The sequence below is a fragment of the Desmodus rotundus genome, chromosome 13, assembly GCF_022682495.2.
Source record: "Desmodus rotundus isolate HL8 chromosome 13, HLdesRot8A.1, whole genome shotgun sequence".
NCBI lineage: Eukaryota > Metazoa > Chordata > Mammalia > Chiroptera > Phyllostomidae > Desmodus > Desmodus rotundus.
This window is the reverse complement of record NC_071399.1, coordinates 9,115,038-9,142,998: the sequence shown is the minus strand read 5'-3', so window position 1 is coordinate 9,142,998 and position 27,961 is coordinate 9,115,038. Positions and strand designations below refer to the sequence as shown.

At 41.6% G+C, this 27,961-nt stretch overlaps 3 protein-coding genes across 14 annotated transcripts in view; 2 read left to right on the top strand and 1 right to left on the bottom strand.

Moving 5' to 3' along the window:
- TLR3 (toll like receptor 3) overlaps window positions 1-27,961 on the bottom strand; it is a 402,871-nt gene that overhangs the window by 295,605 nt on the left and 79,305 nt on the right. The window lies entirely within an intron of this gene.
- SORBS2 (sorbin and SH3 domain containing 2) overlaps window positions 1-27,961 on the top strand; it is a 180,588-nt gene that overhangs the window by 145,060 nt on the left and 7,567 nt on the right. For 7 of the 11 annotated variants that reach the window (XM_053916619.2, XM_045197171.3, XM_053916620.2 and 4 more), the window contains 5 exons: window positions 5,612-5,700; window positions 7,104-7,150; window positions 9,576-9,690; window positions 9,774-9,902; window positions 11,831-12,034. In XM_053916619.2, the coding sequence (XP_053772594.1) occupies window positions 5,612-5,700; window positions 7,104-7,150; window positions 9,576-9,690; window positions 9,774-9,902; window positions 11,831-12,034 (584 nt within the window). Of the gene's footprint in view, window positions 1-1,120; window positions 2,708-5,611; window positions 5,701-7,103; window positions 7,151-9,575; window positions 9,691-9,773; window positions 9,903-11,830; window positions 12,035-27,961 lie in introns of all 11 variants that reach the window. The other 4 variants (XM_071220200.1, XM_071220201.1, XM_045197178.3 and 1 more) reach the window with 1 other exon arrangement.
- LOC123479969 (uncharacterized) lies at window positions 12,041-27,299 on the top strand. The gene is made up of 3 exons (XM_045197182.3): window positions 12,041-16,661; window positions 18,064-18,258; window positions 22,100-27,299. Exons 1-3 carry the CDS (start codon window positions 15,984-15,986, stop codon window positions 22,304-22,306), a joined length of 1,080 nt encoding a protein of 359 aa, XP_045053117.2. The 5' UTR covers window positions 12,041-15,983; the 3' UTR covers window positions 22,307-27,299.

The window sequence follows — 27,961 nt, the reverse complement described above, 5'->3', positions numbered from 1 at the left end:
AAAATGCCATTGATTCATTGTGTTTGGATACCACCCAAAAGTTAGAAGAATTCTGATTGATTTAGATATCTGTTTTTATCCTAGGGAGTGTTAAGCCAACCTCCTTTCCCAAATACTACATATCTACTTATTTTTGTGCTTCTTTATTTTTGAAGGGCTTGGGGAGGATTATAAGGCAGGAGCTATTAACAGAGATATTTTCTTCCACTAGGTTTATTTCTAAAAAGAAAATATCCCATTAGATGTATCTGGCCTCTCCCTTGTAGGCAAAGCAAAAGAAAGGAGTATTTCCATATATTGAGGAAATTGAGGCCGTGTTTAGCTATTATCAACTTGAAAATGAGTTTTTAAAAAGACCTTCCCTGGAAAAAAGCAAGATGCCTTTACCGCTGATGGAAGTTTTACATTATATTCAGTTATCCTCAGGAGAACCTGCCTGACAAAAAGGTTCTAGGTTGAGCAATTAAAGAGGTAAATTTGTCTTGTTTAAAGAGATGCTAGTTATTGTTTTCTTGGGAAAATGTTAGCAGCAATAGTTTGCAGCATCTTGATTTTGGAAAATACTTTGTCTTTTTCTATCTAATACCCATGAAAAATTAATTAATATAGTCATGGGAGTTTTAATTGAATGGAAATTTATGAATTATGCCTTACCTCTCTATTACCATATTTCAAAAGAGATTCAAATCCTGACCCTATTAAGTTGATTAAATCTATATCAGTTTCAGTATTAACATTCAACACTTTTAATTACTGCCAGGTCAGGCTATTAGCTTATAAGATACTATTGTATTTGGGGTGTATACTATTCACAGGAAGATGTAGAAAGTATTCCATAGAAACGGGTGTACTATCTACACCCATTACTTTTTGTACATGGTTTTTAAACTCTAACATCGAACTCCGTAGAGCTGCACTCATTGAAAAAGTGTCCTCGTGCTTTCGAATTAGAGCTTTCCCTCGCGAGTGGAAACTTCGCGGGTAACAGTCAGTGTCTGGATTAAACCATGCTGCCTTCTCTTTGCTCTGCTCTCTGATGCTAACTGACCTGCTCTCCTCCTTGTGAAACTTTTAACTTCTTCACATGTCTCTCTTCCACCACGCTGCTCTGGATGTAAAGGTGGGGATGATAGCAAAATGTGTCCATCCCTTTGCAGTTACTCAGGGCTCCCCAGCAACGCCTCCCAGGAGGCGGATGACTGTAACCCTTACAGACAGCACCTGGACATCCCGCGGGACTCGCAGAGGGCCGCCGCTTTCAAAAACGGCTGGCAGATGGCCCGGCAAAACGCGGAGGTTTGGAGCAGCACCGAAGAGACTGTGTCCCCCAAAATCAAGTCCCGCAGTTGCGATGACCTCCTCAGCGACGGCTGCGACAGCTTCCCGGACCCGCAAACCAAGTCGGAGAGCCTGGGCTCGCTGTTCTGCGAGGAGGACCCCAAGGCGAGCTGTCCCGTCCCCTGGGCGACCCCCTACCTCCCGGAGGGCCGCGGCGACGGCCGGTCCCGGCTCCGCCACCACCGGTCCGCCCACGACGCCCCGGGCTTCCTCAAAATGTACAAGAAGATGCACCGCATTAACCGCAAGGACTTGATGACCTCCGAGGTGATTTGCTCGGTCAAGTCGAGGATCCTGCAGTACGAAAACGAGCCGCCGGGCACGGGCCTGCTGCACGGGTGGAGCCAGTCCTCCACCGAGGAGGTGCCCAGGGACATGGTGCCCACGCGCATCTCCGAGTTCGAGAAGCTGATTCAGAAGTCCAAGTCCATGCCCAACTTAGGGGACGAGATGTTGTCCCCTGTGACCCTCGAACCGCAGCACAACGGTTTGTGCCCCCAGAGGCGGTTCTCCATCGAGTCCCTGCTGGAGGAAGAAGCGCAGGGCCGACACCCGTGCCAGGCCCAGCAAGGCTACGAGTCTCGAGCCCTGGTGCCCATTCACATTGAAGTCACCAGCGACGACCACCCGAGGCCTCACGTGGAGTTTTCCGACAGCGACCAGGACGGGGTGGTGTCCGATCACAGCGACTACGTTCACGTCGAAGGGTCGTCCTTCTGCAGCGAGAGCGACTTCGATCACTTCTCTTTCACGTCCTCTGAGAGCGTCTACGGGTCCGGCCACCACCTCCACCACCACCACCACCACCACCACCGGCACCTCCTGAGCTCCTGCAAAGGCAGGTGCCCCGCCTCCTACACTCGGTTCACCACGATGCGAAAGCACGAAAGAGCGAGACACGAAAATATGGAGGAGCCCCGGAGACAAGAACTGGACCCCGGCCTCTCCAAACTGGCGTTTCTAGTCAGTCCCGTGCCTTTCCGGAGAAAAAAGACTTCCACTCCCAAAAAGCAGACTGAGAGGGCGAAATGTAAAAAGTCTGTGTTTGAGGCCCTGGACTCTGCCCTTAAGGACATCTGTGACCAAATTAAGGCTGAAAAGAGAAGGGGGAGTCTGCCCGACAACAGTATACTGCACCGTCTGATCAGCGAACTGATGCCAGACGTCCCCGAAAGGAACTCGTCCCTTAAGGCTCTGAAAAGGAGCCCCAGGCACCAGCCTTTCCACCCCCCGCCTCCAGATGGCGCTACTCACTGTCCGTGGTACCAAAACGACTGTGGGCGAATGCCTCACAGTGCCTCTCTCCAGGACATGGACCCCAATAACAACTACCACCACCAAGCCCACGAGAGGGCGCTGAGTCTCCAAGGTGGATGAACCTTTCTTTGTTTCTCCATGTGGTGCAGACACCCACCCTCCAGCTCCTTCATTGTCCATTCCTACATCTCTGCACTCCCGAGCTGTGCGGCCACCTGGCATCACTGTTGTGCAAACGTGTCTCACTGAATAGTTCTCATTTCCCATGTGATGTTTGGCCTCCATGCGTGGCTTAAAGTGATCATCAATTCACAAAAATTTACTCATCCAAAATCGAAAGGGAAAACGATTTTGTAGTTTAATGTGAGTGTTGAAACAACTGTTAGTCACTATGGCACGAGAAATTAAACATTTTACCAATTTAAAAAGATTTCAAGACAAATTATAATTGAATATCAGTGCCCTTAAGAGATTAGCAACTTTGCTTTAGCTCTTTTATTGTCGGAAACTGAGTCAAAACCGACAGTTTAACAAATAGTCTTTTCCTTGATTTTTTTTAACTTTGTAGTCATTCACTCAATAAATAATTTGTTCATATTCTATATAGAAGATACTCTATCAAAACACTCAGGAAGCAAAGCTGAAATATGTAAAACTGAAACTGAAGTAATTAGTGGACAATTAAAGAAGACTAGGATTTATCATTTTCTCCACTTAAAGGACACAATTGGGATAAAATTTTTGTGAATGTATCTTTAAGCTGTATACATATAAAAGTCTCATTTCCATCACTCATTGTATTCATTTTCTCTTCCATCCTATCACTTAATTTATTAATTTTCTGTTTCTGCTCAAACAATTCTATACTGATATTTGAATGAGACCATTTAGGTTAAAAGTGACTCTCAACTCCATTTTCATAGCTAGGTTATCACTCTGAAGTGGCAGCACAAGACAAATAATAATTCAGGTGCAGGGAACCTTTTTTTCAGGTTTACATAACTGAAAAGTACACGGTGTTTTGATATCTTTATGCACTTATTTTCATTAACTCTTAAGGTGCCTCTGTTTCCTGTGTAAATTTGTAAGAAGTCGGAATAAGCACTCCAGGCTGAAGCTTGGATCATCAATAGAGAGTCTTCTATGCACCAGACATTGCAAAATGTTCTACATTCGTTATCTAATTAGTACTCGCATAAACCCAGGTTACAGATATTATGATGAGCACTGTTTCATAGTTAAGGAAGCTGAGACCCAGAGAAGACAGTAAACTTGACCAAGATCCCTCATAGAGAAGGTAGCAGTGACAGATTCAAACTCCTATACTCCAGAATTTGTTACAGGAAACATAATCTCTACAGGCAAAAAGAGTCATAATTCAAATTTCATATTAACATATATAGCTCAATTGTTATTATTGCACAACTTACTATATTAGTAGTATTGATCTTTGCTCCATTTATACTATGCAACATTCAAAAATAATAAATTAGAATTTTAAAAATCAATTTCTACAATTTGAAATTTTGACTGAGACATGTCAGAATTTAATTTTTTAGTCAATGAGCTACCTTTTCCAAGTTTTCAAAATTATAGTTTAACCACCTCTCAGTTTTACATGCACATAGAATATATACTATTATTGAAACGTAATTTGAGAGATCTTTGAAATGCATTTAAAGGGTATTTCGTATTTTAATAAAATATTTAGTTTTCCAATGGTGTTTAGCCCAAGTAAAAGAAAAATAGTTTATGTTCTGTGGGTTAGTAGAAGTAGTTTAAAATTTACGATCACTATGAGAGCCCTATAATCATAAAAGTAGGTTAATTTACAATGAAAAAATACACTGCACATAATCCCCTAGCATTCATGAAAATAACTGGGTATGTTTACCTAAAAGATGTATGGCTATGTTACCTTCCAAAGACATTTCTCTTTATCTGTCATGTAACTGATATCCCAGCTGCTGTGAGTACACAGTTCTTCCTAGTAATCAAAGCAGTCAAAACCTTTAAACAATGTTTTCTTAATTAATAGCATTTGTCATTCCTTTACAGACGGATTTAGCTTCTATTTAATGTTTCTTATTATTCAATATAACTAAGTTTATTAAAGGGATAAGAGAAAGAATTTACAAGTTTTGACCCAGTCAGGCTACTAAAATTTTATACCATAGGGTACTGGAATGCTTTTAGCCTCTGGTTACATTTCCACATGGAAACATGGAAGGTATAAGATACCATGAAGAGGTCCTTGCAATAATTCTGTAAAGTAATTAATTATTTACACTTCATTTTAAGGAGACCAAAACCAATTCAATATTTCATAAGCAATTTGGCAACCGATAGGACATTTTCTGTTTAGAGAATTTTTATCCCTTTGTTTCCTGGAATAAATATTTACTTTCTGAAAGCTGATTGAGCACAAGGAAAGAGCAGAGATAAGGCCTCTTAAGCATTAAGCCTCAAGATGACATCTCAAGACTTAATAAATATTTAATGACAGAGAGAGAATGGGTGTGCCCACAGTTCTGTCGTCCTTTTTATTTTTCTCTTCCTTTTTTTTACTACATTCTTAAACTGTTGTTCCACAAAATGTTTCAGTTTCTGTAAACTATTGCTCTTCTCCATCTTCTATAGATCTTATAATAGTAATTATAAATTGGAGGCAAAAAGAATAGAAATAAAAAAAATATTACAAAGTCTTTGAGATGAAAAATGCTCCCACCTATGAACTTTCTGAACCAGGTGCTGCTGTATAATTACCCAGCAGTGCAACAATGACACTTATATGTATGATTACAATACTTCTGCAACCTCAGGTTTTTTTCCTTTTAAAACGCTCTGTTTCTGTGTCTAATATCGACTCTATGGTTACCTGTGAGTTTTATACCCATGCTCTCCATTGTGGTGTCTCTCCATATTTAAAGGGGAACATAGCTGCCACCCGGGAAAAGGGCTAAGCAAGCAGCTTTTCATAGGTGGATACTCACTCTGGCCCTGTCCTTCCCAATAGACCGCGAGTCCCCTAGAAGCTACTCATCCACTTTAACTGACTTGGGGAGAAGTACGTCAAGGGAAAGAAGAGGAACTCCAGAAAAAGAGGTAGTTAGTTCCATAGCATTTGAGCTTGTTGTGTGTGTGTGTGTGTGTGTTTTAACAAGATACTTAATAACGCACTTGCCAGACCAAGTTACATCCAAAACCAGTAAAGAACCCAGATTAAAAACATAAAAATGACAACAGAGAAACTTAGAACATTTTCCTTGGAGCCTGAGCAAAGGACCAGAGTGGTTCGTGTTCTGACCCTACTAGCTGCAGGTCTTCCCCACCTGTGGTCCTGCCGTGGCAGTGAGGCCTCTGCACCTTGACCTCATGCCCATGAATTAACAGCTGTGGTCTGAAAGAACCCCGAGCTGGGCCACTCGTGGAGGAAATGAGTTTCCCTTGTACAAATTCTTGGCCCAGAGATGTAAGTAAGGCAGAGCATCAGGTCAACTATATCGCAAATCGGTGCAAAGTCGACATAAATTATTTTTGCCACCCTGCTTCTGTTGGAGAGGATCCCTCAAAAACCAGTGTCCCCAGGACCCACCTACCAACTGACCCTCTGACCAATGCCCTGAGCCAGGCTGCCTTGGGATGTGAAGGTCTGATAGAGTCTGGAAGCTGGTCTGGGACTGGACGCCCCTCCAGGAGTATCCCTATAGGTGTCAGGTGTAGGACTGTGGCTGGAGGACCCCAAAGGAGTCAAGAATGGCCCAGGTTACCTATAGCCCACCAGATTCACAGGGAGCAAGAGTGGGATGAGGGAATTATTGGGAAGGAGGGAAGGAAAAGCTGGAGGAGCTCACTTATAGGTGCCCCAGTCAGATCTGTGGGCCCCAAGGTTTGGGGGGAATACATGTTCCATCATGACTAAAAGATGAGGCACTGGTTTATGGGGTGCCAAAGGATTCTTGAACCCTGCAGGGAATGCAAGATCACCAGGCCTATGTTTTTGGCCACTAACCAGCCTCCCAGTGGCAACGGGGCTAATATTTCTTTGCCACTATGTTAGTAAGTGTTTAGAAAATGGGATGCTGACTTCTTCCTTTCACCAGTCCTTTTATTATGATTCAGAAGGAGCTGTGTCAGTCCACAAGATGTAGGTCAACTGACCCTCCGCAGTTATCCCAGGAAATGCTTTGGTTCATTTGGTATCATTACCAAAATGATAGCTAGGACAGACTCCTCCACAGGCATGTCATTCCCCCTCTTCTGTCATCCACCTGCTTCAGTTACTAAGATGAAATAAGATCTTCAGTAGTTATGGTGAATAAGCATCTACTATAGTCCTGCTATAGCTTAAATACCTAAATGAAGAACTGATTGACTTATTCATAGCTTGCATACAGAATCTACATTATATTGTTCATCATTCCTTGAGGCTTCACTTCTATCTAAAGTGCTTTCTTGTAGGAAATCCAAATTGTAAGTTAGCGCTAATCGTTTGCCTTCCTTTTTAGAAACTGCCTGCGAAAGCTGTCTATGACTTTAAGGCTCAGACGTCTAAGTAAGTAAGAGAAGTATTCATCACATGGTTTAAGTTGGCTTAACATTTTTTAGTAATTCTTTAAGGGAAAAATATTGCAGTGGGATGTGTTACAAATAATCCAGCAATCCACTCTAATTAAATGGTTCCTTCTGAATTAATTGGGATGTGGGTAATTTGATTTTCATTTTGCCTTTAGTCAAGAATCCTCGAGTTTTAAATTACACTAAACATATTACAGCACAGTGAATTCAAAAGGATGGGTTAAACAAAAGAGAAATTAAGGATCTTTGTGTCTGGAATTTTCATGTCAAGAAGGAATTAAAAATAAAGTGCGGGGGAGTAATTAACACTCCCTGGGAGAATGTGACAACATTTATTTATCCAGCTATGTCAAGGGTAGTCTGTGGGGCTGACAACTAAGAACTGCGTGCAAAGATGCCTGTGGCAAAATCTCCACGTCTCAGCTCTTGAAGCTGAGAGATTCTGAACAAAGTTCTCTCTTGTGGTCTTTTCATGTTGGTGTTTTTATATGCCTGTGTTAATTTTTTTTTAACCTTTTTCCTTTAAGGACCTTGATCACCAGATGGGCGTTTGGTTGGAGAAAGTTAGTACTAAGCACAGGAGTAAGCTCAAATGGGAGCCCGTGTGGTCAAAGGCCACCGCTCACAACGGCAGGCATGGGGATGGAGCTAATCTAAGTGGGACCTAGAAATTCTAGCCCTGAGGTGGGAGGGCCGCAACTTTGAAAACTGCTAAGCGAGACTACTGTCCCTTATCTGGGTGACTGCAAAATTTTAAATACTAAGCCTTCACAAATAGGAAAGATTTCTTTTCAAAATCAAAACAAAAATAATCAGTTGTCTCTAATTTACAAGTTTGTTTTCTTTTTAAAAGCTAAGCTTCCTGCCCTCGTTTTCAGAGACAAAACATACTTGGTACAAAGAAAACTACTGGATCGTAAACATGAAATGTTTTGTTTTGTTCTTTGTTTTCTACATCAGGCAGATGCGTGACAGAGGGAAGTGGTGTGTGAGGGTGTAAGGCTCTGTGAATCTTCTTTGTCTTCAGGGTTACCGAAAATTTAACACCCTTTCAATGTGAAGATTTTAGCACTTCTAAATGTGTAATAATTCTTTTAATATGCAATGGTTATTTCAACTAAATCTTTTTTTCAAGATCTTATTTATTTATTTTTAGACAGAGGGGAAGGGAGGGAGAAAGACAGGGAGAGAAACATCAATGTGTGGTTACCTCTTGCACACCCTGCACTGGGGAACCTGGCCTGCAACCCAGGCACGTGCCCTGACAGGGAATCAAACCAGCGACCTTTGGTTTGTAGGCCAGAGCTCAGTCCACTGAGCCACACTAGCCAGGGCTCAACTAAATCTTTTAATCAATAAGAAATATTTCATGTGTGATATATACCTCTCTCCATCAAATATTTCACACACAAAAATGATCCAACTCAAGATTCTGAACTAAACAGTGCAGAGGATTTGGCACGGGGAGGCAGATGTGTAGGGAAGTGGGGATCTTGGGAAAATCCATGAAACAAGGGGCCTGACACAATTGTGGATGCAAAATACCATACAGACACAATCACCCGCATGATGAAGCCTCCAAAAAATGATCAAGGAAGGTGAGAATTTAGTCAGGAGTTGCTTTAAATGAGCAACATCTTTATAACTTGAAACTAAATACCCAACATACCGAATGTCTTCTTAGAAAGAACCCAAATGGAAAAGCATAGTATCTTGAAAATATTTTTATTCTTTAAAAAAAATGTAAGGAAGGTATCAAGCAATCAGTGTATGTCTTTGCACTTAAAATAAGTTTATCTTTGTGCCCCTTTGAAAAATAAGAGTATAAGATCTTTTCTATTTCACAAAATAAATTCTTCATCAAGATAGCCTACTTAAATGCCTGCCCATCAGCTTTAAAAATCCAGAAATAATAAATTTTTCTGGTGTTGGTGTTTCTGTGCTAAGGTAAATGATATTTATTTTCCTTATTGTAAGCTTTAGCATGTGAAAAGGACGAGAGAGAGAGGGAGAGAGAGATCGAGCAAGCAGCAAGCACTAGCTTCAGGAGAAAAAACATCAATACAAAATTAATCCATTCTCATGCCAAGCTTTACACCTTCTTAGCTGTAAACTAATGACTAGATAACAATAGCCTTTCTCCACCTTTAAACTTCGTATTAATCTACCTGTGATTTCTAGCAGACATGATGCTTATACCTGTTCTTTTTGAAATCATTTCTAAAGTTATAATGCTATAAGTGAATTTGAAAAATTTGTAAGGAAAATCCTTCTCTGACTGGGCTCGACAGATTCCTTTTTTAATGTAGGAAGTGTATATCTCCCAGCCAAATGCAGGTCAAGTGATCTTAAGAATAATTGCTCTACATCAAGCAAAACCCATTTGCACACGTGTCTTCCAGGGAGCTGTCATTTAAGAAAGGAGATACTGTCTACATCCTCAGGAAAATTGATCAGAATTGGTATGAGGGGGAGCACCACGGGAGAGTGGGCATTTTCCCAATCTCATACGTAGAGGTGAGTCCTTCCCCTTCCTGCTCACGTGGTTGCTAATTCCAAAGCTCTGCCAGGTCAAGAATAAAGAACTGTTTTCCTCCTAGAAACTCACACCTCCTGAAAAAGCACAGCCCGCAAGACCACCTCCGCCAGCCCAGCTTGGAGAAATCGGAGAAGCTATCGCCAAATATAATTTCAATGCTGACACAAATGTGGAGCTCTCGCTGAGAAAGGTAACCTGGCTGCTTTCTTCGTGGGGGCATCGAAAGGAAGGCGGTGTGTTTGCAAAACTACATTTTCATGTTTTCTCCTAAAGAAAGGACTGAGACCTCCCTGAGGCTCTCTGTGTCCAGGTTAGGTCCCTGCGAGACTTAGAGCTTCTCAGAGAAACCGTCCCTCCTGCTGCAGCCAGGAGGCGCCCAGGCCTCTCCAAGGGGGGCTTTGGCCTGAATATCAGGGAGTTATACTTGTCAAAAGGAAACACACTTCAATATACTTCAAACTATTGGTGTTCTACTGCCTTATCATTCAATTTTTTAAATTAATAGTACTTACTCTTATCTTGGAATCAAGGAAAGTTCCTAAAGTAATGAAGATATTTCCTCCTGGAGGCCTCATGGCCGACCCAGATTTTACTAGTGACCTACCCAGTTCTAGTTCCTCTTCTGCACAATAAGGGAAAAAAGCTCTGGGTCACTTGGTCCTTCACACAGATGAGAATGACCCCACAGACAGCTTTCATTCTTTGCTAAGCCGTCACATGCATCCGTTCGAGGTCACTGCGTGTGTGCCCAACCCAGACTAGATAGCAGTAAGTGTGCAGGGAAGCTCCAGAACCTCTCCCACCTATTGGGGAACACTTGGCCAGGAGCAAGGAAGGGAAATCATGTGTTCTTCTCCTGGCTCTGGACCCTCACCTCCCCCTAGGAGTCCGGGCTGTGCACCATCAACTGATACTCTTCCACCCTCCAAGCTGCAACACAGCATTCCTTGAACTGTATCAGCTTATGTTTCATACTTGAAAGAGAGGCTCCTGCCAATGCAATTCGTAGCTCAAGCAAAAGCCTAGCAACAGCCTTGCCTTGGCGTATTACAGAGAAAATAGTGCAATTTTCAGACACAAGGAGATTCACTTTGCTGTGGTATGTTCTGCCCAGTGGTGGTGAGACAGTCTGTATAAACCATCCAGAATTTTGGCAAAAAGAGAATTTTCACCTTGAGGACCACCTGACAAAGGCCTCCCTGCTCCACTGAAGTTCTGACCTTGTGTCACCTGTATCGTCCTATCAGGCACAGCTGCCCCAACATCCGCATTATCCGCTGGATGCAGCTACAGAGTTTTACTGTGTAACCACCTCTTGTCTATTTCTGGGCCACATGTGGTTTTGAGTTAAAACGTGAACTGTGCTTGGTGGCTTGGCTTGGTCACTGCAGGTAGGGGGAACAGTGACTGTGAAAAGGTCTAGCATTCTAGAACCACAGCCAGGGGTTCTACAAAAATGTTTAGTGGCCACCGTGGCATGACCACCTGACACTCAGAATGGATGCTGGTGTCCCACTGTCCTGATGCAGACCAGGCGGGTGTCAGCACTGGCCACCGTTAGAGCATCTGGAGTCCACCACTGCCCCAACCCATTAGCTTCACTCTTTGTTACCAGTTAGCACGTACAGGTTAAGTAAGAAAAACGGTGCGCCATTCAACTTCACCCCTTCTGGAGTGGGCTTCTGCGGCCCATTTCAGAAACACCCTCCCAGAGAGCTGAGTTACTCTTTTCTGAGGCTCTCCCGACGGAGGGTCACTCTCTGGAACCCGTCACTGACAGGATGATGCTAGTGTCTCTGACACATTGTAATAAACCCTTCTGCTTTGCAACATAACTTACACAGTCATTTCACATGGGACCAGTGTGAACATGTACAAGCCCATTCGCATCAGCCACGCAGCCTTAGGGAAGGATGTGGCGAGTGGATGATTAAACTGATAAGCTGGAATGTGGGAAGGAACTCTGAGACTTCAGTTCCATTCATCTGACTAAATAAAACTGGAGATATAAGTGTTCCCAAATGGAGAACTACATCGTTTGTTAGAAAACGCTGACAATTATATGTTTTATGTTATCACACCTCTATTTATAATGCGTTTTCCTAATATTCATTACAGGGAGATAGAGTTGTTCTCCTCAAAAGAGTTGATCAAAACTGGTATGAAGGTAAAATTCCAGGAACCAACAGACAAGGCATCTTCCCTGTTTCCTATGTAGAAGTCGTCAAGAGGAATACCGGCAGAGCTGCCGAGGATTACCCTGACCCTCCAATACCCCACAGCTATTCGAGTGACAGAATCCACAGCCTAAGTTCCAATAAGGTAAGAAGATATTCAGCACGAGCATAACATTTGAGAGCTGGGAGTAGGACACTCCACAGGCGATTTGAGGGCATTAGGTTACAACACCATCTTTATTGCAGAGCAACAGATTTCCATGGTATGCTTCTAAGTGTGAGTGACAAATCAAGACAATGTAATCTAATTTTTCTTATGGGTGCTGGCGTAAAGATTTAATGCTTGATTTTGAGGATTTCATTTTTGAGCTAAAGTACTGAAAGAGAAAAACATTGGCGTCACAAGACCCTATATGATACATATATATACACACATTGAATAAATATATCTACTTTCTGAAAACTCAATTTTTTTGAAACGTGATTATTTCTAAAGCTTAATTTTATTTACATATGCACATTTGATATAGATTATGTGTGTGTGTGTATACATCTGCATCTGTAGATTAATCAACAGATCCCAAAATGGTTTATTTCAACAATACATGGAATTAGGTTGAAACAATTCTATAAAAGTCCTGGGGTTTTTTTAATATAGAAAGAGAACTAGAGGTTTAAAATTAAGATCTGTAAGTCAGTTTATTTATGGGCTTGAATGGAAATGGCATTGGTCATTAGAAGTGCTCGTGTGTATTTTGTTACTTTCGGGGTAATCGGGTGCCAGTTGCACTAGTTCACTTGAGCGGGTGGCTAAAGACAATTCCCCTCCTCAACGGCTAGTCTAAAAAAGGAACTGGCTATTTAGAAAAGGCTCTTCTATTGCTTTCTTTACTGATGATGTGAACGTTTTTCTTAATTTTCTGTTAAGTCATCATATAGTGTATTCTTCTTAGGGATGGGACTTAGGGATTTCTTTCTCCTTTTCATTCATCTCCAAGTATAAAACTTTAAGTTACCAAAGGGACTTAGTTCCAAAATATTGTAAGTACTTCCCAATATTTTTTAAAAATGAAGTAGCATAATTTATTATTTTAACAAATAAGATCAAGGCTAGGACATGGGAAAATAAACCATCTAGAGGGAACAAAATAATATCGATATCAGACATTATTATAGCGCACCATCATTTCATGTTCCAATGCAAGGTCATCTCAAGGTAGCATCCGCAGCAACCTAAACTACTCCTTGAAAATAAGTCTTCGAAGGATCTTACAAAAGTAAATAATCTAAGAGTCTCCTATTTTAAGAGGAGCATTTTCTTTTAAAAGGGCTCAGGCTAGGCATTCTATTATTCTGCTTCTCTTTCAAGACTGGGTTTCAGCTGCAGGGTGATTACTCTCAGTCCTTTATCACTGGGTAATGGAACCATCACCATCCAGTTTTGTTTGCTTGGTTATAAGGTTTTCCAGAACCTTCTTGAGTATACTTACTTCACTACCACAGCTTAGCATTTTGAAATCAACATTCTTCATTTAGTAGTTCCAACTGATAAATGAAAAGATAAGAAACTTATCCACTATTCAGTCATGTTAAATGAACTACCGTACAAAAATTTCAAAGCAAACACACCTTCAGATTAAATTTTGTAAGAAAGAAGAAGTATGTATGTACAAAGCCTTCTTTTAACATTTAAGAAATTCACCCATAATGTCCTAATTAATACTGGCAATGCGATACTTTACATCACAATGTTTCAATCTTTGTTGTGAATATCACCACATAATCTTTTGTGATGATTATCACCATATCATTTCATTGGATTCTCAATTTCCTAAGTCTTTTCTTAGAATGCCATATTTTATATTTTATAAATAGAGGAATGTACAAATTTCACTAATAACTAATTAGTGTTTTATTCTCACTGCTGGGGAAAAATGATGAGAAGCTTGTATCTATAATTTGAAGAAACACTTCACGGCTTCATTCCGTCCTGTAATCTGTGTTGTGATGTGACCGGCTTCATGGAGGAAACTTCTTGGTAGTGTTGAGCGCCATCATTTTCAGAAAAAGAATGATAGATAAAGTACTTCTAAACGATGGCATCCAAAATACGTTGCACATCCTGTTTCCTAACTGATATTTGCCAGTAAGGGAAGGGATTTAGTGAGCGATTTCGGAATCACTCTTCATCACACTCTAATCACATTGCGTGGCATCCTGTATTGTCTGGGCAACTCAGAGGCAAGTTGATATTATTTCTGATATTCCCGCTTTAGAATCCAATTCTAACGCTTCTGGAGGATAATCATATGATTTCTGCATCATAGGTATATTTTTGCGACATGGGAATCCCAGGATACTCAATATGACTTGCAGTAGAAACAAGCCTATTGTAAAGCTAAGCGCTTTGAACCTGTTAACATACAGGATCTGGCACAAATAACGCCCCTAGTTTATTACCTAAAAGTCTTTTATTACAAAGTCATAAGCATGTCACTCTGTAACATAACAGTATCACAATGAAGCACACCATGACATGTTAGGTGAAATGTTCAAATTGCCGTCCATCCCGTGTGAGACATTCACATACCCTACCAGCCACACTCAGTGGCGTCACTTCTGCCGGGCCCTGTACGTTAGTGACCGTGGCAGTGACGACCCTGGGGTAGTAATAGTGGTGGGGGTAGTAATGGCGCTAATGGACTTGAAAGATCTTCCTTTCTCGTCCACATGATATCCCTGCCCATGAGAAAAATGAACGTGAAAAGTAACAGTCTTGAATTATGTCTCACAGACCTTCAAAATCTATTATCATGTCCATAGCATAGAACATAAAATAGGACTCTGGCCAATAGGAGAACTTCTCTAGACTACCAAGACTCTGGCCATTTGTGTCTCATTAAAAAATAAATATATTCGGGACTTGCTAGGAGCGTCCCTCTGTGCAGTAATAGACCACACGTGTGGTATCGCTTATATCAGGTGCCAAGCAGCATTCGTCCTGAGTCTCCTGTAAGATGCTCACGTGGGCCTTGGGACACTTTGTCTTATTCATCCCCCCACATGGTGACATGATACCTTTGCTTACTGTAGGACACATTCCCATGACAGGACGCAGACGTCCAAAGTTAAGGGGGCGGTGCCCTGTACGCTGGCACATGCTGAGGCCCTGGCACCGGAGTGCTGAGTGCGTGCATGCGTGAGGCCTCCTCCCGGACGCCCAGCTACAAAGTACATCTCCAAAACCTCTCCTGAAAATTTGTTCTTCCCAAACCAAAATCATCCACCTGGGAAGAACCAAAGTGAGGTGTCACCCATGGGCCTCTCTCAAGGCCTCCATGTGTATGGCCTGTACCATCCGCTCCAGCCCAGAGACAAGAGATACAGAACTTCGAATGAATTTACATAACGGTTCTGTTTTGTTCAGTACATCCAGAATACAGCAATAATACTAAGACACACAGAAGAGTATTTTCACTGGCGAAGATGAGGCTTCATAAACTATGCCTCCCCAGGTTTACATGGAGCGTCAAGCTCTCAGCGCTGCTGCGGGCAGAACACCAAACATACTCAGGGACTGAAAAGAGGCTTCCTGGCTGGTTTTCATTCTACAGGAATATTATTTCAAAGTCATTCTACTGCTAAGTCACTATCTGGGAACCTAGTGTAAAAGAGGTAGTCTGTTACATTAAATCTTAAGGTTTCGCCGTCTGTCCCTGTAATCTCCACAATAGCTTTATTCTGTCATCTGATGCTTAAGACCCCTTCCAAACACTAGGAGCATTTCATTTTCATACAACTTCCTAATTAACATGCTAATGATCTTACGTATTTAAATTCAGAAAAATATCTTCGAACCGACTCCATAGCCTAAAATAATTTTTGTATTCACTACCATCCCTTTCCTGCATTTCTCTGTGTTTTGATGCATTATTATTATTTTCTTGGCTTATTTCTTTTTTTTTTTTACTTCATAATCCCTGCTCATTTCTAAGTTGGCTTCCAGTGAACCAGGCCCTCCTCTCACGCCCAGAGCTCTGCCCGGCCGAGAGAATGGAGCTCTCCAGGGGATCGCCCAGGGGTGGCCGTCCCTGATGGCTGCAAGTCCACCAGCAAAACCTTTCACCCCATCACCACCTCCTTTTCTGGACAATTTCTTGGAGGAATTAGAGAAGCTTAGTGCTTTAACCTTAGCAGCCGACCAAGCCAAACCAAATACCCTAGAGGAGACCCCCCTTGAAATTAGAGAGGAACCCTCAGCTCCCCTGCCACAGCCTCTGGCATCTGTCCCTGCCAGACCACCCTCCTCTCGGCCACCTTTTCCTGGCTCAGGTGTGACCTCAACAACAGCACAGCCTTATGAGGCAACGCCACTCCAGGGCCCCAGGAAGACGATTCAGAACAAGTGTGCAGATTTGGCAAAAATGAGAAAAGGCTTTGCAAGCCCTGAAAAGGCTCCTGAAGTCCTAGGCGACAAGTGTGTGGCCTCCGCCCACACTAACGTGGGTCCCTTGCCCCAAACCCTCCCTGTCATTGGAGAGGAAGACGAGGAAATGTGTGAGGGGGTTATGTCAGGCACCCGAAGAGGGTCAGAATCTCAAGAACCAGATGCCTTATGGTGGGGCCCTGGTGACCTAGAGGTGATGCCAAGCCTGCACATTGAAGAGGAGGAAGAAGAAAGGAAGTGTGACGGCTCGCAGTGTACAGCAGCCTCCCTCCCAGGCCCTAGAGCCCCTAAGGAAGACAGCAGTGCAGCTCAAACCAGTCACGAGGTATTTTAATGTCGCCTAATCCCTGAAGAGCTAACTGGTCTCACTACGATTAGCCAGTCCCGTTAATCGTACTAATCAACACTGCTTTGGAAGTTTTCTGTGTAGCAAGCACTACAGGAGTCGGGGGCAGAGGGGTGTATGGAAACACAGCACATTTTAATAAGATGATGCAAATGTATGATATAATTCCATTATTTATTTACAACTACAAATTCATATTTAAAGTTTTTGTAAATTGTCTAATTTTTCAAAATTGACAATGATAGCTAATAGGTGAGCTCTTACTGAGTGTTAGACACTATTATTATAAGAGCTCTGATCTTTACCTTGCAGGAGGTGCGTTACATAACCATCTCCACTTTAGAGATGAGGGTATTGGCACAAAAATAGATTAGTCCAATTTTAGGTGATAAAACTATATACCATACATATAGGGATGGAAGGAAGGAAGGAAGGAAGGGAGGAAGGGTTCCCTCCCAACTCTTTCTGAAGAGGTAATTTTCTTCAAATTGGTGACTACTGAAGAATTAGATTCTGCATTTTCATTAGAAAAAGAAAACTTGGGCAATAATTTTAATCAATAAAGAGGGACAATATCCTGACTCTTTAGCCTGTAAAGCTCTCTCTTAAAAAAACAAAAACTTGATACCTCAAATATGTAAACTGTAAATTAAATAGAAAATACGGTTACTGGCAAACATTGAAATTATGAAACAAAAAGAATGAATGATTCATACTGTGTCACTAGGCAAGTCACTTCCCCCCATGGGTCCTCTATTGAAAATTTTCTGAAAATGAAAATCATTTTTAAACCCAATAGTTTGCTCTTAAGATCTTACCAGTAACAGATGTCGAGGCACTGGGCCTACACAGGGTCTTCCTGGGTTTAAATAATGGTCAGGGCCCACGAGGCCTCTGGACAGTCACCAACCCCGAGGCTTGGCTGTTCCCCAGTCAGGAGAGAAAATGTCCCCTGAAGAACCCAGCCACACCCGCCTTTGCGTAAACTCAACACACCACTTCACAATAGAGATCGTCCACTGCAGTGCGTCAAGCATGATGCTAAGTTGACTACTTAAATAACAAATTTTCTCTCCAATTTAATGTTAAGGCATGATCCAATATGGGGCTTGGTTCCCAGGAACATCTACCTGCCTACAGATTAACAGGGTTCTTATCTCCTGCATCTAAAAGATTACACTCACCATACCCATTAGAAACCTTAAATGAAATTCAGAAGAAAAAGTTAATGCTTTTAAAGCAAGAACTTGTCGTACATGTCACTTTCCAGGATAGTCATTAACTTCAAAGTTATTCAGATATGGGGGATATTGTCTGAAGACCAGGTAACCTCATTCTGGACACAGGCATAATCTCATCTTGTCTTTCCTCAACATTTAAGCCACCTTCACTTTCTTCGGGGGACGGACCGTCTGCACCTTTGCCCAGCTGTCTGCTTTCCTCCCCTCCCTTCCACTCTTCCCTGGCTTCTGTCTCTGCTCCGGTCTCCACGCTTTCCCAGCCTGCCCAATCCTACTCACCTCCTCTCCTCCCCAAATACTCTTATCAACAGGAAATAAATTCACCCAGATTAAAGGTAACTGCATCTTGAGTGTGGTTTCTTGCATGTCTCTAAATGGACTTAATTAATTAGATGCACGTTTTGAGATTTGTGCCATCTTACAAGATCTACAAAGTCATGTCCAGACTGATCGCTAACTTTTAACACCATCAGCATGGCCTCTTTCCAGAAAGTTGAAAGCTGTATTTGCTTAGCAGCTATACCCATATCAAGGAGAAAAACTAAAATTTATGTAAGAATAAAAAGTAATCATTAGATTTTTTTTTCTTTAAAGTTGAGGGTCTGCAGGAGAACTATCCCAGTCAAGGGCGTCAGCTTTGTGCCTGTCATTCTCTGCCCCTTCTTAGTGGGCTCGTTGCCTCCGGTGCTTCCCAGCCACCGGCAGGGACAGGGGGATGTGCCGTGGTATTGATGGTCCTGAGGCCTGTTCTCCCACAGAACTGATGGGAATTTGTAGGGATGCAGGGCCAAAGCTTCTTTTGTAGGTATCCATAAAGCATCCATCTCTGAGACTGGCAGGCTGACAGCTCTGCTGGTATTGAACTCCCCCTGAAGAGGTTGTTTTTAAAATACGATGACTGGCCTTGGAAAGAGCCAAATGACAATCAGAGAATGAAATCATCCCATCATGGAAAAGTTTGGCTTCTATGGTCAGAATGACCCAAAATTTTCCCCTTTAGACAAAAGGTGATGGACTTCAAAGAATAAGTGACCTCCACATTCAGCCTTTAGGACTTGGAAGGGCAGCCTCCGCAGAGAGGCGGCTCAGCCAAGGCCCTGGGAGAGCCCGGTGTCTGTTCTGGGGAGAAGCAGTGCCTGCGGGGAGCCGGTCAGGCGGTCTTCCGAACGCCAGTCGCCCAGTCCGTCTGTGAGAGTGCCTCTCACTCGGGAAAGGAAAAATGTCTGAAAAAACGCAAGACTCGAAGACTAATGCTCTTTGCCCTTTGAGGTTTTATCTCAGCTGGCAGGAAACAATTAGGAAATTTTTAAGATAGCAATAATAAATACTTTGGATAATGTCAAAGACTAAGAATTTTCCTTTTTTCCTCCTCCACTTTCTGTGGTTTTCTTTTTAAAGCCAAAGTATTTATTCCTTGCCTTTCTCCACTTGTTCTCCAGCCTTTCAGCTTGGTCGATAAGGGGGAGAGGGACTTTAGAATCATTTTTCTGTCACTGACAGAAATGGAGGACTTCACATTGCAACATGAAGAACAAAATCAGGGTTTCAACAGGCTTCTTCTCCTGCAAGAACCAAGCTCATCTCTTACATACTCTAGGTTCCAGCTGCTGGCAGAATATTAGGAGAGAAGGAGGTATTCACAAGAGAGGGGTTTTAAAAGAATACCTTAATAGCTACATCAAATAACCACCTCCAGGAAAATGAGGGGTTTTTTCCTCTATTTATCTTACATTTGAGAGCAAGTGTTTATATTCAATCCCCCACTGAGATTTTTTAAATCTTATAAATTACTTTTCATTTCACAGAAAAACTGTAATTTGACTAAAGTTATTTGTGATTATAAATATAAATGCAAATTGAATCAACAAATTTTAAACCATTATTTTACTTTAACCCCACACCTGACACAGTAACAAACTGTGCTGACTTGAGTCTTTTAAGAAGGCATCTAGTTCTTCCATTTCAAGGAAAGGCAAGGAGCCTCGCACTAAACTCTTAAGAATGTATTAATAGGCAAAATATAATATGCATGAAATCATTACAACAGTCTTATCAACCCCTACCAAACATTATTTGACTTGTCTATCCTAATTTAATGTAATTTTATTCTTTGAAAGTATTTTCTGACACACTGTAAGTTTGTCACATGTGACTTAAAATTTGCCATAGAGTAAAATTTACCACCACTTTATAAGTGACAGAAGACTGAAATGTACATATAAATAATAAACTCGATATATAAATCAGAATCCACTATTTTCTCTAGCTTTTGAAGCACCTGTTCTTTAAATAATGGGTTTTTTTTTAAGATTTTATTTATTTCTAGAGAGAGAGGGAGGGAGAAAGAGAGGGAGAGAAACGTCAATATGTGGTTGCCTCTCATGTGCCCCCTACTGGGGACCTGGCCCACAACCTAGACATGTACCCTGACTGGGAATCAAACCTGCAACCCTTTGGTTCTCAGGCCGACACTCAATAAATAATGGTTTTTCACAATAAAAATTATTGTAATCCTCAGCTTTCCTATAAGCTAAGCTTCCAATTCCATCTAAGAGAATACTTTACAAAAGAGACTTATAACACAAGGACTCAAATTGCAGTGGAAACTCCTTATGAAGAGATAGGAAGACCTTTCTTGGTTTCTTCTAAGAAACACATTATTGTGGCCCCATAAGGAAGCCTCCTCTCCCTAAAGCCATCCCATCAGAAGGTGGGTCCCCTTGGGCACAGTTTCCAGCATAAAGTCGAGCCCTGATTCTTCCTCAAATGTTCAAATGATCTCACCAGCTGTTTACCCACATCATTCCATCAGCTAAATGGTATTTTTCTCCATGAGCACTGATGTTTATAGACATTCTCCCCCATATTAGTCAAGTCTGGGGCAGCTGCAGGGCCAGAAAACTCAGCTTATAACTTCAAACAAGGTAGCAGTATATTTCTCTTAGGCATAACTATGAGCATCCAGAGCTGGTATGTGGCTCCACAGTCATTAGAGAACCCAGGAAATTCCGTTTTATTTGGGCATATCACCACCCTCAAAGAGAAGCTCCCACTGCATGCCGCAAAGTGGCTGCACCAGCTCCGGCAGTCCCTCCTTTATTCCAGTAATCAGGAAGAAGAAAAAAGGAAGGGGGTTTATACCTTGCTTGAAGGCCACTCCCCCAAAATTGCACATGTCCCATCTGTCAGAGTAAATCTAAAGGCAAGAAAGGTTGAGATGTAGACTTTATTCAAATGGCCTTGTGCCTACCTGACATCTGGGATTCCATTACTGAGGATGGACAGAGAAGGGATACTGGAGGCCACCGAGCCTTCTCTGCCACAACCCCCAAAGAAAAATGCCTAACACATTCCATCCCCACAGACTGCAGATTTCAGGTCAATCATCACTAAGTATTACAAGAATTTTCCTAAATGAGAGCTGAGGAAACCACATGCTTTTATTTAAAAGTCCTTTAGTCCTGCTGAAGTCCTCATGAACCAAACCAAACACCACATGATACACTGCTAGCTCACACCCACTACTGGAGAGAAAGCATACTCATACACAGGACCGCTCAGCTCATTCCCTGTCGTGTGAAAAGTCTTACTTTGAAGGAATGCTGAAATAGTCGCAAGGTGCTTGGAGTTAGGACAATATTCAGTACGTAGTTATATTTCTTTATTTCCGCCCCAAAGTCTTATTTTCTCCTTATGTATTTTGTTAGAAAATTCTGCCCCCACCTCCGACAAATGATTGGCACTTTCTATACAATTTGACGCGTAGCAAGCAAAATCTGCCTCTCTCTTACATTGTATCTATTCAAATAAGCTCAAAGAAAACAGGTCGGATCTGAGGGTGTCTTGAACCCAGTTGTGAAGCATTCTGTTAGAGGCGTGAAGTTTCCTTGCACGCGTTCTGAGCCATGCACCTTGCCTTCAAACACCTCCTCTGGGCCGCCTTCCCCCTATAATCTTCCTCCGCTCTGCCTGTGAGTTCGGATCCAAGCAGAACTGATGCCTGTGGTGTGCGCGGTGGGCGCCTGCAGAGCCTTCTGCAGAGGGGTGGACCCGCCCCGCTGTGCCAGCATTCGGGAGCCTGGCGGGCTGTGTGTGCATGAAAACCAAAACAGGAACGCTCCCCGGAAGGCTGCAGAGTGAAGACGGGAACTAACTGACTTCTCATGGCTTTTCCAGGCTGATTTAAAAAGCGAGACCTTTGTCTTGGGTAAGCCTCCGCGTAGCCCAGTGATGTCTAGGAGATCCTGCAGCTCGCCTGTCAGAGGGCTCAGCAGTTCCCACAGGGTAGGGACAGAAGCCCTGGCGCCAGGCACCTGGCGGCACACGCACACTCTCAGTGGGCTGGCTCTTCCTCGCTTGCCCCTTGCCAGTAAAGTAGGGTAGAGGCAACCTTGGGATGAAGTGACCAGCTGATGATGAGCTATGTTATCAGATCAACCGGAAAACCCTATCCCAAGTGTTTGCATAATGCACCCCTCTTTATGTGTGTGAAAGCTTCCCCGGGTCCAGAAAGCTATGGCCACATTCTCCACTAGACAAATAAGGGGGCAGCCCGTGCCGTCTGCACAGTCTCGCGCTTCTGTGCAAATGTTCTCTATAAATCCTGCTTCCCAGTCATTGTCTCCGTGCAAAGCATAAAGCGGTCACCGGGTGGGGCAAAAGTAGCCTTACAGTTGTTCGTATGGGAAAAATACAATAATTAATAAATGACAATACAAGAATAAACTCTGTGTTCCACGTAGTCACAACTGTAAACCTACTTTTGCTCCCCCCTGTACTGAACTCACACATACTTTCCGTAATGGTTGCTTCTGTGCCATTCAGTTTATTTGTATATTTTTTAAATCCATGACCCTTGTTGCAAAACATCTTGTTGCTCTGTGGTGGGTGCCCCCTCGCCCTGTGGCTCTGTTTAAGCCAACACTGCTACTCTGGACTCCAGGTTCTCCAGGTCTCTTGACAGCCTGGGTTGAACTTACAGATCAAACTGCTTTTCCCTGTTAACTACTTAGTTCTGTAACACAGATGGCGCTTTACAACGAATGGGTTCTCAATGGCACTGTGACTTCTGAGGATGGCAGCCAGGGGTTCAGAATTGCCTTCCCTGAATAAGCCAGTGCCTTTACCATCTCTATTTTGACAGCCCGGTTTAACCTCACGTGGTCTGTCACATGACGGTGGGTCTGCAAGTGTTTCAGGGCGTCACTGCAAAGAAAATTCCTTTCTCTGCTTTTTACAAATGGAGACACTTCTCTGTGTTTAATGCCATATTTGTGCTTTTTGTGTAGCAAAATAAGACCTCCTTTTGTTTCCAGAGATTTGTGTTGCCATAGAGAAAGAGGAATGTTGATTTGAAGAGATTCTTAGACTCCACAGAAGGGCCTTCCAGAGCCAAAAAAAAAAAAGACTTCTCCCATAATTAATATGGCCACAAATTTATGTCCACAAATTTCCCATGGGTCAATAACAGGGCATGCTTTGGGTCACCTTAAGTTTTTCTGTTGCCAGATTTTTACAGTATGCATTTGTATGTTTGCATGTTTGTGTGCAACATAAATATTTTCTATTCTTTAGATTAATGCAAAGTGTGAGTTGATGTCATAAGGTAAGAAGGAAAAGGAAGCCTTTAAGCATAAACATGGTACTGTTAAAAGGAGAATGTCATCTAGTTCTGGTTGGCAGTTACTACAACTAACATTTTCTGGGGGAAAATTTGATTTAAGAGCTCTAGAGCTGCTTATAACTCTTCCAAAGATTTTTTTCCACATTAGTATTTAAAAATAACAGTCAACCCTTATTTACAAATCACCTAACACTAGATGTAGGTAACCCTCCAGAGATGCCTCCACAGAAGCATGATAGGTTTTGGGCAGACTGTATCTCATCTTCTGAGCTAGAGAAGTATATATTTCACCGATACTAGAGATTTCAGGATATTCAAAGCAGCTTCCTGTATCATCGGTGATTTGTGATTTGATTCTGGCTTTGAAACTTAGCATGTGCTTAAAACTTGTCTCAATTGTATCCATTTTTGACATTAAAAATAGCAACACTAAAAGGAAAAGATTAAATATTTAGGCTTCCATGAAAATAGCGTGATGCTCCATTGGGTTTTCTAATTTTTATTGTGCTCTTAAGACTCATCTTCTATTGTGCTCTTAAGATAATACAATACAAGCATGATGTAATCCTCACCCAAAGTTCCCAGCATGGGGTCTCTAATCTATTACCACAGATTTATGAATGTGGTTTCCCACATTCATAAATTCATGGTTCATGTGAGCCTTTCTGAATGTCACGAATGTCTATTGTTCTGTATTTATTGCAAAACTGCTAAGTTATGAGTAATAGAAATGCCTGAGTAGAAAAAGTAGAAAGGATCGTAGACCAGAAATCCTGGTGGCTAAAGAGTGGTCCTTTCTCAAGAATTTTAAACATGGGAAGGGATAAACATCGTCAGAAAAACAGATGAATATCAAGTCCACATTGCTCTGCAGTCTTTAAAATCTCTCCCAAAATCAATCCAGGCTGACTCAAGGCACCAACACTTACTATGTTGCTGCCACTCCTGACCATGGGGTGGCAGTAGAGTGCAGACACACAACAGACCTCTTTTTCAAGAGGAAGAAAAGCAAAACATAGGCCCTGAGATGATTTGCTTGTGTCCACACAGAACATAAACAGCTGCCTAAAGGGGAGAATTAAGATGCTGATTTTAACCAGCTGAGGCCATCTATTCCATCATAGTAATCTTTCATGCAATAAACAGTGAGAGTCAAAATTATCATTGTCTTATTTTCACTTCCTTGTGAAATTAAGAAGCCATCTTGGGGATTTGGTTTACAGATCTGCAGAATGAAGTTGAGTTATTACTATTACTGTTTCCACGTGACTGCGACACTTGAGAATTACCCGATAAATTAGCCGATTGTCACAGCTCTCTGACAGCTGCCTGGGTAATGTTGATAATGGCACCTCTGGGTAACACAGGGAAGATGCCTGTGGAAATGCTGCTTCCTTTACAGACTCCTTCAGGGGGACAGGCAAGATCTTAATCATCGTCTTGTCTGACTCCTTGATTTTAGAAATCAGGGAGCTAAGGTTCCAGGATTTAAGAAATCAGGAACCTGTGTCCAAGGTTATACAGTCAATGCCAACACTGGAAAGACATAAATGTATCTATTAATGCTACGTATTCCTCTGTTGACCAAAATCTTTTAAAATAAATTCATTCGAATGCTGTCACGGTCAGCTTTCCACAAAGCTGGTTCTCAGTCACGCACAGTCACACGGAAATGATTCCTGTTAAAAAGGCAACCTTAGAGAAACTCTATAGCTCACCATGTAGAGCTCAGTTATATAGATACATAACTTCTATGCTGATGAAGCTGTGATCAGTCCTGGCCTGAGGATGGGAACAGTGTAGAGAACTGGTGATTCAGGGAAAACAAAAGTAAGGGAGGGTGCTTTTAAAGGAGAGGAAGGAGAAGACACAGTGGGGAAGGTGGGTGAAAGCAGAGGCGTTACCGGCCAGCAATCTGGGAGCATGAAGCCTGGAGATGCAGAGGCCCGTTGCGCTGGGGGGCCATACCCCTCTGGCAATAACCCTATCTTTATAATTGCCAAAGGGAGGGTTCATTTTCATGATGCATGAGATGAACTGAATTAAACTAGCAAAATTGTCATGACAATTACAAAACGGTGATTAAAAGCAGATGATGTTAAAAGCAGATTGTTTTACATTAGTGAACAATCTGATTTTTAAAGTTGCAGCCACACTTTAACATAAGGAAACAAGAAAACAGCTTTTACCAAGCTGTGGGTGCCACATGTAAAAGTCAAATTTTTACTCATCTTACAAGTATTAGAATGATTTAAATATTTGGAAATAGGCACACCATTTTCAGAGCACAGTGAAACATATTTTACAAAATGTTTTCTCTCCAGGCAAGAACGAGTACTATTTATTATTTATAACTTTGTTATGCACTGGAAGTGGTGCTACAACTATTTTTGTGAGAGAACAGTACCCACCTTGACATGTGATTTCAAATATGGTAGTGCAGGGTTTTTTTAAGTTACAGTTTTATATACAGTATGTTTGACTGACTAATGAAAGCATTTTCAACAGGATGTAGCTTGAATGTGTAATCTTTGGGCAGAAATTTTATTCCTGGAATTGTGTTTTCAGGGATGATTCAAAAGAAGAAAAATAGTTCTTTATATAAAATGTTCATAGCACTGTTATTTATGATAACAAAAATAGTCTAGAACAATCTTAACGTCAAAACAAAAAAAGAAGAAAATGGTTACTAGAACTAAAATATATATACACATATATGAGGGAGTGTTATTCTGTAGCGATTTAAAGTGAGAAAGAAGACTGGAAAATTATTACAAGATGTTAATAGCAATTTATATATACATCTTATTTCTGCATTAAAAGTTATAAATATACAATATGATTGGACAAGAAATTGAAGAAATTTAATATCATATAGACTTATAAATGACTTATATTTGTTTTTCATATATTTAAATTGATTTAATTTATGTTAAATTAAATGACCTTAAAATAGCTGAAAAACAGCTTAGTCTTCATCATTTTTAAAACAGCGTATTTAATAATTTTAGTAACAAATACATTGTTAGTCATTTTATATTGACTTACAGGAGTAGTGTATTGTACTCTAAAGTCATACATGTGTCCGGTCATTTTTACCCATTCTTTGGTCTTAAGTTTATATATCCCATGCACAGACGGTTGACTGAAATTTCTAAAAATACTATTAACAAAAACTTCAATTAATACAATCAAAGCTTAAAATTTAGTAAAGCTAGCTAAGTGCCTACTCTTCTTCAGCTAGACAGACAGCTTAGACAGAAAGACAGTAGATGCAGAATTTGGGAAGGGGGCAGAATAAGACTCAGACTGAAAGGAACCCCAGAGTTCCCCATCTTGGACCAGTGGGGTTTCTCTGGACAATTTGCAGGGAAAATCACCCAGCCTGTCAGGAATCCACTTGTAACCCTAAGATCTGGGAAGTGGCCGTGGCCCTGTCCCTGACGTCTAAGCACTTGGATCCACCTAGGAACTGACTCGGTAGTCATCAGTCACTTCCATAATCCCCGGGCAAACTCTGATTCACCTCATTTCACCACGTAGCCATCAGTGAGAGGAGAATGCTTTTGAAACACGTTGTGAAAATTGTAATAAGTTTTCCCTTAAAAGGTAACATTTAAGGAGTTGGTATAAAGGACCCTGAGTTTACATAGTCAACAAATGTGTTAAGTTTCATTCACTGCAATATTTATGTGGATATATGGGATGCTAAGGCTTGTCATTTCCAATATTATAAGTATCTATTACAGATACTGGTCTTGATGCTTAGTTTAAAAGGCAAGGAAACTCTTTTGAGAGTTCAGTGCACGGGGAATTCCCACCAATATTTCTCTTCTAAGGTAAAATGTTACATGTTACCTGGATATTGTTTGTTGCATTCTATTTAAAGTTCTCTGTTTTCTCTTCTTTAAAAATGCATGTGTTTTATCCACACTGAGAACAGAGAGTGTTGATTCAAATGTAGCATGGGATGTCCGCCTATCGATATTTCCATCCGTACTGTATGTGAAAATGTCGTCTGTGAAGGAAAAGCGTGTAAGAATGAATGTGGACACTTTGCTGTCGGACTAAATGTGGTTCATTCTCTGCTTGTTTGAGAAAACGCTGAGGAATAAGGTTGTATGAAGGTGTCCAGACTGCCCATTCAAGTGGTTTGGTATCTATGTTCTTACTGTATTCCTGGCCTTTGAAAAAATCAATGGGACTAAACCCTGACTTTTCCTTAAAACTTGAGCAGCTGAGATTGTGGATATGTTCAAAACATTTGAACCTTGGTTGTCTTAAATTAATTTGAAGCACCCTTCAAAATATTTTCATTATTAATCCTGCAGAAGCCCTTTGGTTTTTTTTTCTTCCTCTTGGTTTTTTACAACAGGAAATATTAAATGTCAAGCAAAGTACCATGCCATTATCCA

Bases quoted from the DNA above. Each gene is read 5' to 3' on its own strand.
- LOC123479969 (XM_045197182.3), top strand. From the start codon at position 15,984: ATGGCTGCAAGTCCACCAGCAAAACCTTTCACCCCATCACCACCTCCT. The intron at 16,662-18,063 runs GTATTTTAATGT...TCAACATTTAAG, and splicing joins CAGCTCAAACCAGTCACGAG to CCACCTTCACTTTCTTCGGG. The intron at 18,259-22,099 runs GTAACTGCATCT...TGGCTTTTCCAG, and splicing joins TAAATTCACCCAGATTAAAG to GCTGATTTAAAAAGCGAGAC.